Source organism: Parasteatoda tepidariorum, chromosome 1 (genome assembly GCF_043381705.1).
Source record: "Parasteatoda tepidariorum isolate YZ-2023 chromosome 1, CAS_Ptep_4.0, whole genome shotgun sequence".
NCBI classification, from domain to species: domain Eukaryota; kingdom Metazoa; phylum Arthropoda; class Arachnida; order Araneae; family Theridiidae; genus Parasteatoda; species Parasteatoda tepidariorum.
The window spans coordinates 4,188,946-4,202,000 of NC_092204.1; the positions used below are offsets into that span (position 1 = coordinate 4,188,946).

Below are 13,055 nucleotides of genomic sequence, written 5' to 3' on the forward strand. Positions count from 1 at the left end.
TTTTTTAAATTTAAGATTTTCAAAGGATAATAAAAATAAATAATAAAAATAATTAAAAAGAATAAAAAGGAAAGAATAATAAAAAAAAGGAATAAAAGCAAGTTATAAAAAATAAAAAAATTCAAATCAATTCATACTTAGGTCAACAAAGAAAAAATTTATTTTAGTTAGTTTTTATTCAATAATTACAATTTCTTGCCCCCTATAAAACTAAAATGAATGAATTACATTTAATGAATGAATTAATATTTGAAACAACTGTATTAACATCAACTGTCATTCACTAGAAGCTTAAAAAATGTATTTGATCTTGAATAGATGAATAAAAAATATTTTGTGAACTATTGAATATTTGAACAAGATATAGGGAGAGTGTGAACTAATACAGTAGAGAACCGATTATCCGGAACGATCGGACTATCGCTATTCCGGATAACTGATTTTTCCGGTTTTCTGAACCGCTACAAAAAGCCGTTTTTTTAGTGTTAAACCCAACTAAAAAAGAAATATTTGGAAATAATCTTAAAAATAAGAAAAAACGATGAGGTAATGCACTAATGATTATTTCTGAAATGATGGTAAGGTAAACATCTTTCAAAAAAGAAAGAAAATTCCTAAAATCCAAAAAAAAAACATTTTTTAAATTGCGGGAAAATTTATCGAATTTCGTTCCGGTTTTTTGGTTTTCCGGTTTTCTGATTTCCGGATAACGGATTCTGTACTGTAGTAGGAATTGAATAAAATGATATTTAAATGAGTTTTGAGAAAGAAAACTTTTTAGCTTGTACACGAATATCAAACTGTTTACAAAACTTTTCCAGAGTGTACGAAATGCTGACATTGTATACAATGCCTGGCGATTTTAGGAAAGTTGGAAATATGAGAATAACTGGAATAAAACATTATTCGAAAGAAGCATTATGTATTAATTTTTTCCTCGCTTTATTTTCTTCCTTTATTTTTTCAAATGTTAATGAGCGGACTATTAAATTAAAAAAATTATTTTCTTTATACAATTTATTTTATTGAATGTTTAGATATTATGAATAATATTAAATGTGAGAAACACTGCTGTGGAAAATAACTTGCAAGAGTATGCCGGTTAATTACCTACAATTCCCAGACTAGCTATTATCCCTTGTTATAGACGGTAATTGCTAAAAATGTATACCTTTCTTTTTAATGCAGAAAAAATTAAAATATGAACCTTTTTGCTGTGTGTTGTCCATTATACTCTTTTGTAAAGGTTAAAAATATATTTTTTAAAATTTTTTCTCCTAAAAAACATGACATGCATAGATCGAATATTAACCACCTTTTCTTAATCCCCTAGCAACAAATTTAACTTAGTCCTCCCAGTTGGGCTCAACATTGGCTCAATATGGATCCTATATGAACATGCACCGAGGTATCAATATGGGGATTTTTTAACATTGGTCCCATATAGGGGCCGGGTTAGTCTGGTTGGTAGGGCACTGAGACCCTGTCCAAGAGTTCGTGAATTCGATCCCAGCCGGTCGAAGACTCCCCGTGTAGTAAATGGTGACTAATGTACTTCAAAGATGAGTCGCAAAGTCCTCCATGTTCCCATAACAAATCAATATCTCTGGGGGTACTGATCCTGGAGTTTTCATGTCTTCTGGATTGGTTCAAAATGACAAGGCTACGGAGTTGAACATTAGTAGTCGTAAACCCAAAAATTGGGTCGGCTGTTCAACGACGATTGTAAAATAAAATAAAAATTAAAATATTGGTCCTATATAGGGGCAATCTCAGCCATTGGCTGATTAATAGCTATAAAATATCGAGTCAATCTGATAATTCTATATAGGGTCGATATTGGCTGTAAAATATCGGGTGAATCGAACAATTCTATGTAGGGCTAATATCGGGAAAATAACTGCTTTTTGAACCCTGATAGAGCCAAGATTCGTCCAATGAGGGCCCAAGTTATTTTGCTTATACGGTATTTTGATGAATCCTGTACCAGCTAGCGTGAGCTATCTAATGTGAACAAGTCAGCCCATGAACATTTAGCAATGTTTAAACAATAAAAGTAGAATTTGTACGATACCAGTCAACAAAATGCTAAAATTGGAATGTTTTTATTTTTTGCCTTTAAGTAAAAAAAGTAATTTCTAATTCTTCTCAAAATGGGTAGTCGGGTTCTATATGTAGATTTGAAAATGCAATACGCCGTTTAATGAAAGACCTTAGTATCTATAAGCACAACAACCATTTCGTGTAAAAAAAACTTTTATTAGTTAAAATTTCAACAAAAAAATAATTCGGTGAAAGCGTTTGACACAAAAGCGAATTCTAAAAAAGCTCAAATCCAGCTGAGCATCCAAAAAATCAGCTAAAACACAACAATGTCCAATGTACTATCGCAGCACTTAGTGCTTTCCAATAATGAAGCTTTTTCCTCCAAGCACACTGTGCCCGTAACTGAATCGGCTGATGACTGGATTTACAATAAAGGGAGCTGGATAAACGTGTGTGAAGGGTGACATAGGAACTATGTGTACTGGAGCTGCAGGTACAGTGTGGACGATGTCCACTCTACTACTATGACTCTGAGCGACAGGTGAGAAAGCGACTCCGATTGGAGCTGGGTGAGCCACTGGTGGAGGACGAGCAACAGGAGCTGGAACAGCAATAGGAGCTTGTTCTGGAATTGGGGCTGGTGCAATGGGTTCTGGAGCTTTCGGCATGTCGTAAGGGGAATCGATGACAGCACCGGCTGGAGCGCTGAAAGCAGTTCCTGGTTCGTTCGTTTTGACCACAGCCCGGAAGCCTTGTTTGTCAGCAATGTAGTCTACGGTGCGGGATCTTCCATCTGTATCTCTCAGACCATAGGAGCCTTGCTTGTTTCCGTCAGCATCTCCCGTTTCCCGTCGGAAATTGGAAGCACCTTCAGCATCCGTGATGTCGTAGCTGAAGTCGTAGTTACCGTTGTTCTAAAATATAAATAGAATCTGATTAATATTCGTTTTCTAAATATTCACCTTCTTCCCCATACCGTGTTTCTTGCTTTCCACGGTAGGGGGCAGTATTTGTAGAAGTTGTTTCAACTTCCGGTTGAAGATTCAGGTCGAAGAATTTCTACTGGTGTAAACTAAATAACGTAAATCCACATCCAACTCTATCAGGTAACTGCATATCAATATAGAATAATTTCCTAAAGTACTTTTTTTCATATCTTCATTTGATACTTTAAAATTTAAAATATATAATAAATAAAAAGAAATATTGTGACAATCAAAGCACTCTACCAACGCCATCTATGAACACTAAAGAGACTCAAATAGAACAGTTGTAAGTTAGTTTAACTCCATCCCTCGAACCGCAAGCATGTAGGTTTCGAATTCCCCCCCCCCCACACTTGAGTTTTGTTTTCTCCCTAATTGTATTAATGGTTTATTTTGTGATGTTTTGTGACTTGTAACTTAACATTTTATGTCCTTTGTCCCATTAAAATTCTTAAATCACACCGTTGATTAGAATTCTTTGAGTCGCATGGCACCACAATATTAAATAAAAGTTCTGATCACCTCTTATTACGATCACTGGTTACCCATTGGTCAAATGCTTTTTCTTTTCTGGATTGACTCCTTTAAACGTCACAACATGTCAAATCATGGGTTGCAAAAAACTGTCTCCATTAATGTTTGTCGTCGGTTTGATTTTCTATGTACGTGTTTCAAGACGTCACAAAATACTTTTCATTCTTCAGTATTCATATTTATATTAAAATCACCGTCAAGACAGTCATTGTAAGTTAATAATGAAAAGAATATAAAAATACTTTAAATTATTATTATGACTAACGCTTAACCCATCAGAAAATTCCATTTCGTTTTTTGCTTATCCCTATTTAATGAATGAATTAATATTTGAAATAAAACTGTATTAACATCAAGTGTTAATACACACTACAAGTCCAAAAAATGTACATTGAATTTGAGTGGATGAATAAAAAGTATTTTATGAACGGGTGGAAATTTGAACAAGATATAGGGAGAATGTGAACTAATAGTAGGAATACAATAATGTATTATTAAAATATTTCGTAAAAAAATATTTTTTTTTGTATATAATCTAAAATTTATTTGAATGCAGTTATATTAGAATATCGTGCTAATACTTACATCTTGGCGCCTTGTTGTGGAGCTAACCCCTGTACTCACTAGACCGATGCCAGTAGCTTGGCAGGCGACTGCTACAGCACAGAGAATGGTAATCTGAAACAAAATATAAATTATAGATCTATATTCCAAATAATCCCGTTAGCAGGGAGCAAATCTGCAGCACTTCCTTCATAATTACAAATTTGTCTGTGACCTCAACGGTCAGACAAAGAGTCCCATGTAAACCTAGAAAGGTTTGTAATACGGTTTACGTGTAAACCTTCCAACCTTAAAACGAGATCTGTGACAATTACCTTTTCCAAAACTTTGGAAAACTACCTTCTAGAAAGAAAAAAAAACTTTTTGTTCTCTATTCAGCTACTTTTATTAAAAACAACTTTAGAGATGTTTTAAAAAGGCGATTTTTCCCCATATTTGAATGTTTAAAAAGAAAACTTTGAGGAAAATAATATACAGTCTTCTATAAGATATCCATTTAAGATAACCCAGTTTCCAACTAATCATTTCAGTTGTTTTCTACATTTTATTTAAAAATAAAATCATCTGTTATGTGATATTAGACATATGTGTAAAATATAGAAATGTAAAATTATTTAAAAATTGTCTTCTATGTTATTTTCTACATTATCATTAAATATTTAACCAAAAGTTACTTCAAAAGTTACTTATATTTAACTAAAAGTTACTTCGTACTTTTTAATGAAGCAAAAAAAAATCATTTATTGCGCAAATCTTATTCATTCCTTTGAAATACGAAAAAAAGTTAATAAAATAAACAAAATTAAAATAAAGTAAATAAAAACCTAAACAATCTACGATATCGTTAAATATTTAATCTAAAACTACATACTCTGAACACCTTGATAATAAAAATGAGATCGCCCTTTGTAGAATGTTAATCACCTCGTTGAAACACAAAAAAGAAGTAATATAATAAAGTATTAAAGTATTTCACTCTAAAATAATGTAACAAAATATAAAATAATGTGAAGTATAATACTAAGTAATGCTATCGCAAGGGTAGTAACGGTATCATTGAGAAATAAATAAAAAATTGCAATCCAGGTATTGTTTTGTTTTTCCTCATTTTAGAGCAAAATAATATGGTTGCGGAGGAAATAATATAATATTTGCAAGCAAACGATTTTAAAAATGAAACATCTTTTGGAATCATCTTCTAATGTCACTTCTTACTTTAAAAAAAAACTCAAATTTACAATACGTAAAAAAAATCACCCGTTATAATTGTGAACAGTTCATAAATTATTGAAATTTTTTAAAAAAAATTGTAACCTAGGAACTGTTTTGTTTTTCCACATTTTACGCAAAATAATATGGTTGCGAAGGAAATAACATAATTTTTGTAAGCAAACGATTTCAAAAATAGAATATCTTCTGGAATCGTCTTCTAATATTACTTCTTGCTTTCTGTTAAAATTTTCAATACATAAGACAAATTACCCTTTAAAATTGTGAACAGTTCATAAATAATTGAGAAATTAAAAAAAAATTATAATTTAGGTATTTTGTTTTACCACATTTTAGAGCAAAATAATATGGTTTCGAAAGAAATAACATAATTTTAGCAAGCAAACGATTTCAAAAATACAAGTTTTCAAATCGTTTGCTTGCAAACGATTTCTTGCTTGCAAACGATTTCCAAATGAACGATTTGCAAACGATTCGCTTGCAAACGATTTCCAAAGTGAATAATCTTTTGGAATCATTCTAATATAACATCTAGATTTTTAAAAACTGCAATTTTAAATACATAAAAAATTCTCTTTCAAAATTATGAATGGTAATCAAAGTCAGGGTGATATAAAAATGCGTAACTCTGTTTGTTTTTCTACATTTTAAGGAAATTAATTCGGTTGTAAATGAAGGAATGCTAGCTCAAAAGATTACCGCATTATTACTGGAACATCTTAGGCATAAACATTTGTTATGTTATTTTATTATTTTTTTTTAACCAACAGCAAAAATAGTTAGTAAATAAATATATCGAATTTGATCAAAATCAAATCTTAAAATAAATGTTACAACAATACGAAACTTTATTTTAATCGAAGTCATTTTTTAATTACATTACCTACCATCAAAATTCAAAATGTAAATGAATGTTCGTTTTGCTCTCAACTTTTTTTTAGTGTTAATATATAGGTATTTAAATGTATGTTGAATTTTCGTAGTTTGATTTATGAGTGCTTTTATGCCGCTCCCTGTACTATTTTTAAATTCCAATATTTACTTTTCGTTATCTTTTTTTACTTTTAGTTTTAGACCAGGGATGGGCAAACTTTTTTGGTCGAGGGGCCAAAAATCAAGAAAAAAAATGCTTGGTGGGCCAAGTAAAAACTTCAAAATTTAAGAAAAAAAAGGTGATATACAAGTTTTAATTTAAATATTTAGTGAGATGAAGGAAATTGCGATTTCATTTTTAAAAGTTCCTTACATTAAGGTTGGAAGTGAGATGTGCTTATTTTAAGGAACAAGGCTAAATGCTTTGCTGTTAGTCTACTTCTGAAATGATTTTTTCTAAGGTTCATAGATGAAAACACTTGTTCACATATATAAGATGAAGCATACATGCACTGATTTTCTGAGCATGAAATATTAAATTTCGGAAACTTGCTTTTTGTATTGATTTGTAAAACTTTGGAATATTTAGAAACGACTGCTTCAGATGATTGTTAAATTGTCCGCTCTTTGGAGCGTAAAATGCGCAGTCTGCCAAATGTGAAGTGCAATTTACCTATATTAGATTCCATAAGTCAGCTCCTCAAGAGAGACAAGCGCTAGTTGGAGCCAATCTACGGCTATTCTATAAAGAACTTCTGCTTTCAACATTTTACCAATTGAAGCTGTCTGAGCTAACTATTTCCATCAATTTATGTTTTGTAGAACAAAAATAGAGAAAGCAAAAACTTCATCAGTACTTTGTTGAAAAAGGAAAAACAGAAATAATTTTAAACATAGTCGACAAGAAAATGGATGTATATTGTTTATATTTGCCACTGATTGGCAAATAAAAATTCTATCCGCGGGCCGGATAAAATCTTCCAGAGGGCCGCAGTTGGCCCGCGGGCCGTAGTTTGCCCATCCCTGTTTTAGACTAAGTAGCATTGTTATTATTAATTATCCAAGTAATGAAACTATTTCATTATTCTTAGCGTTCAATATTTATATTATTGTTATCGGTAAAGCAATCGTATTTATTTAGTATAGATATTATGATTTCCAAATTATTTTTGTCCTATTTTGAATTTTTATTTATTTTTGTACCTTATACTGAACTGCTAAATTTTGATGATAAAAACTGTTACATTTTGATAGAGTGACATGAGGCAAGTTGATACATATCTAAAATAAGTGAGGCATGAGTTTGTTTGTTATTGTAAACTGGATGATGTTTTCCTGAATGTTGTCTTGTTTCAAATTCAAATTATTTGGAATTCTAACATTTTTTTAAAAAATATACCGGTTGGTTCACTAAATTCAAATTAATTAGTTTAAATTTCTTAACTCACTTAAATTTCTTAAGACACTAATTTCTAACTTTAATTATTTAAGTTACTTAATAAGACACTAATTTCTAACTTTAATTATTTAAGTTAGTAATTTCTTTCTTTCTTTATAGTCAGTAATTTTAAAAAAAAACTTAACCAGTAATGTATTTTAGTTTTTTTTTCTCTCCTGAAGTTGTATTTTTTTTATTTTAAAAGTTAAATAAATTTATTTTTTTACATTAAAACATTGATTAGATTTAGAACAAAGAATTGATAATAAATTACAAATATTTTTTGCGTTAATTTCATTTTTATCCTCCATTTAAAAAAAATAGCAAAAATAATCCGAAGTTGTAACCAATCAAAATAATACTACTAAATTAAATTTAGGTTTATGTTGTTTTTTAACCTGAAGCTGTAAATATTTTGCGGTTTTGTTATTTTAAATTTATATAAAGTAATTTCTTTAACATTATAATGGTGATTAGATTGAGAATAAAGAATAGATTTTTATCCTCAATTTTAAAAAAAATATCAAATATAATCAATCAAAATAATACTACTAAATTAAATGCAAAGAACAACACTCAGTTACAGTTAAGCTCCTAAACGTCAGGGATTTCATAAAAAGTCAAAATCGAGTGTATGTTTTTCGCTCAAAAGCTCTAAAGTCAGAAAACAGAACAACTTACCTTAGAAATCATTTTCAGTTCTTAAATTTACTGACCGCTTATGTTATGCTTTGCTCTGATGTAACTAATGCTTTTATACTGTTTTCCGGAAGGTCGTTTCGAATGCAACATTTTTGCAAAATCGTTTGCATCTACTTGACGTCACAGGCGTGGGGCGACAGCAAAAAAGAAATAAACCAAAAACACATCCTTGACGATCTCCCATCAAATTTGACATCACCAAAACATCTCAGCTCAACTCGAACAACATAATCGCCCATTCTTCGCATCATCACCATTTTGTTTTAAGAATTTAATGATTAATTGCCCAAAATCGAAGGTTGGCTCGGGGCGGACGAGGCCAACGACTGAACGTTCGATAGCCAAGCGAGAAGTTGAAAAATATGATTTGTGGTCAAGCTACGCCCAGGATTGAGATTTATAAAATCAATTTCATATTAAGAATCATGATCTGGTTCAGACGTCGATATTTGTCATTGATGAATTATGAATGACATATATGGATTATTCTTCAAAACCTTAGGGCTATAATTCTTCTACGTGCTCGTGGTTGGATGCCGGCAATAACTTCATCAGATGGGCTATATAATGACCTTGGAAATTAACAACATGTAATTAAAAGAAATTACTTAATAGCCTTTCAGTAAACAAGATTTTTTTTCTTTCTTTCAATAAGTTCGATTCAAAATTCATAACGCTTTCGAGCAAGCATGCAGAATTTATTGAATATTAAATGTTTCCTTAGGAAAATATTGAAATTATGTTGTTATTCTTATGTTTAGTATTTTTGAAAAATTGTTTTGGAACGTTTTGTTATTGTAGAAATAGTGTTTGGAACTCTTTTATTATTGCTCTGTAAAATATGTTAGAAACAGCAAAAAGCAGACATTAGCGTCGTATTATACAAGTGCAAATCACAGTATTAAAACCTGGCATCATGAATATTTGAAATGGTTCTGGGATTTTAATTTATTTCCTTTAGTTGAAGAATACTTTTTAGAATTATTGCTGCAAAGTTCGATTTTTGTTTAAATTATTGCTCTAAGTTTCGATTTTTGACGATATCTCGACAAATGACGGTTATTAATTTTACGATATGTAGACAAATGACGGCCTGCATTTTTAAATTAAGGAACATCATTAGTATGAAGTGTGCTGATCCAAACATTTATCTGTTATTTATCCAATAATGCATCGGAAAAAAAAGATTTAACATTACAGAAAATATATCAACTGTTCTTTTTTTTTGCGATTTTCCGTGCTTTAACGCTTTAACTAACAAAATGGAGTAAAAATAAGGAGAGAAAAGTACAACTAAAGCGATAGTTAAAATTGGTATTTACTAATTGGAAGAAATAGTTATTCAACTAATTGGTAAATGTTTCAATCATGGAATCAGCATATTAGTGAATAAGTGAATCAGTAAATATGTGAATAACTTAATCGATGAAATAGTGGTTCAGTGTGCTAGTGAATTTAAAAATCAATAAAAAAGAGATTCATTATATATGTAAATAAAAAAGTTTATAATCTTATAAAATTCCTACCAATAGTGGTTTCTTTATTAATTTATTATTTCATCTTTATTAGTTTGTATTTCTTACGAGCTATTCTTAAAACTGTTCATTTTTAAAAGCATATTATTAAAAGTTCGCAACACTATGTATGTACAAGCCTTGCTATGAATATTCATGTCTATCCATGTATGTTTATTTTTTCCCATTATGCTTATTTATTTTTAAAAATGCTTACTTTTTCAAAAGCATATCATTCTACGTATACGTCACTGCACATTTGCAACCGTTAATTCTTGATACAGAAAGCAAAAAAAGGTAACAACATAAGTTGGCGTTTGAGTGAATTAAAAAGCAGTTTTTCTGGAAATTAGTAAATGATCCAGTATATTAATGAATAAGTAAATCAGTTAATCTATGTTAGTTAAAAGTTCAAGCTCGATGAAATTTGATGTCATCGTTTGCTTTTTATTTCTTCGCGCATTATAGGAATTTTTAAATTTATGTAAATAAATTCTTATTAACTCTGTATTTTCCTTTATCAATAAAAATTTATCAGGAAAAATCCTTGAATCAAAGTAACAGTGAATGGGTAATCAGTAAATGAAAAATTCGAAGAATTGCTGAATGGGTGAACCAGTAAATGGTAGAATCGGTAACATTATGAATAGGTGAATCAGTAAATAGGCAGATCAAAGGGATAGAACAATAAATGATATTATGAATAGTTGTTGATGAACTAGTAAATGTCTAAAGCAGTGTATAAATAAATAAAATAAAAAGATCATATGCTTAGAAAATTTAGTATGATGGTCAACAACCACTATTCCGTTTTGCACTTCAAATCAGAATAAGTTAGAGATGTCAGTGTTCTTGATTATAATGATTTATTTTACAGTTCTATTTACAAAATATATAAAATACTAACTTCATTAATAAAATTTGAAACACTCAATGATATAAAATGGCTCAGATATAAATATATAAATGCTCAAAAATAAATAAATATAAACTCCAAGCTCCACAAGAAAAGAATGAATGAGCTCAACAAAAAAGCAAAACAAAATCGTTACTGTAGCAACTTAATTTTATGAACTTGATCAAAGTTAAAAATTAAGCAGACGATAATTCTTAACAACCACATTTCCTTGTTTTTTTTCTATATTTTTTTGTATTTCTTATCATGTTTCAATTTAAAATTCGCGATCGCACCGAACTAGGGGGCGTTGTTGTATGAGACGAATACCTGCGATTTCTATATGAACAGTTACTCTGGAGACGTCTTTAAAGTAGCGTGTAGCATTGTAACGTTCCTTCTTTATTGTGGCTTATTAAATTTAAAAAAGAAAAAAAATTGATATTCCTTCTTATGCAAACGAAAACAAAATGGTGTCAACAAAATTAGAGAAGAAACATTCAAAACACATCGGAAAAATGTTTGTACATAAACAGAAAAAAATATTTATATTCTTTAAGAGTTAAAACCTAATGCTCGAGAAATAGTTTTACTAAATTTAATGATGTAACATGAAAGGCCTATTTAAACTTTACATTCCATAGTTTTAAGAAACATATAACTTCAAAAATTAAAATGAACAAAAAGTAGGACATAAAGCCTTATAATTTTATATAATTTACTTTTGTAAACAAAGTTTTTTGACAACAATTTATATCAAAAAATTTTAAGTTTCAATAAAAATCATTGTTTAAAAACTAAAAAACGCAAAATGAAAAATGCTGACGAAATAAAAAAAATTCTTTTTGTCGCCATTTTTTAGTGCTACGAAAATTTGTCTTTGGGATTTGCCAAAAACAAAACAAGATGCAATTTTATTTTTTCAGGAGCGAAATAATTTAGCAAAAAAAAAAATAAAGTGAATATGTACCAATTCCCATGACATGAAATTTTATCTTGGTAAGCGTAAGTTTTGTAAATGTTACCTCATTTGGAATCTTATTTATTAGAGTTAATATGGTGACATCATCAGGTGAACGAAAATAGATTCTTTTGAATCTATGTTAAACTTTATATCAGCCCATTTCCCACCGAAAAATCCGATTGACTACTTTGATTTTAAATGTTTGTTTTAAATGATTTTAAAAAACCAACAAGAAGAAATGGACGATAACCATCTAAGACATTGCCCTGCACTTCCTCCTGGGCCCTTGTGGGAACGATATTGGCGGGCGAGATGCATTATTACAGACCTATAGACTCTTTATTTTTGTAGCTCTTGTTTCCTTATACTGTTCTTGGCTACAAATTTGTCTTTCATGTCTGCCATTGGAAATTTAAAAAAAAAAACTTTGATTTTAAATAAAGTGTTTTATTTTATGATTTGTCGCAAAAATTTTAGGTGTAGATTGGCGGCACTTAAAAACTGCCAAATCTGTAGCTGCGGTGGCGTTAATACATAAGTACCGAATTTTTATTCCATATTTTTCTTAATCATATTACTTCAAACATTAGAATATGCAAGAAGTATACATAAACACATAATGTTATACCATTTAATTTTTCAAAAAAAGTTTTTTGACAAAAATTTTTATCTAAAAATCATAAACTAACAAACGTAAAACAACGAATTCTTAGGATTACGATAAAAACGATTTTAAAAATTTCTCATATTGAAATTGGCAAAAAAAACTGTCATACTGTTTCTTTTTTTTTATTCTTTGGTTTTCACGTCTGATTAAGAACTATTCTGTAGAGAACTATCATCAAATAAGAAAAAAAAAATTTAGAAGCAAATTTTTTCAAAAAAATCATAACACTCACCTTCTTGATAAATCCGGAGAATTCTAAATGAAATGTTATTCGTTTGAAAATTTTATTTTCAAATAATATCTACATAGATTATCCCTTCATTACTTTTAGATAACATACCACACAGCAAGATCTCGATATGAATTTTAATATGTAGCTTAAAAGCAGAATAGCTGAATTCTAGTTGAAATTATTCTTTCATAACTAAAAAATACTTACCAAGAAAACGATAAAATTTATTAATAATCAGCACAAATGACACTATTTCAAGTGATAAGGATGATTTTTTATTGTTGTTTTCCAAATTATATAGATACAGAAATCGTATAAGGGAGAGTGGGGTCAATTGTAACATTTTTTACTTAACTATTTTTAACTAACAAAAAATCCAATATATTATCAGTATATAATCAATCAGGAGT

General features: G+C 29.6%; 1 protein-coding gene across 1 annotated transcript; it reads right to left on the bottom strand.

Moving 5' to 3' along the window:
- Positions 1-2,238: 2,238 nt before the first annotated feature.
- Positions 2,239-8,494, bottom strand: LOC107439623 (adult-specific rigid cuticular protein 15.7-like). The gene is made up of 3 exons (XM_043041405.2): positions 8,353-8,494; positions 4,152-4,244; positions 2,239-2,960 (listed from the first exon to the last, which is right to left on the bottom strand). Exons 1-3 carry the CDS (start codon positions 8,362-8,364, stop codon positions 2,397-2,399), a joined length of 669 nt encoding a protein of 222 aa, XP_042897339.1. The 5' UTR covers positions 8,365-8,494; the 3' UTR covers positions 2,239-2,396.
- Between the last annotated feature and the right edge of the window lie 4,561 nt (positions 8,495-13,055).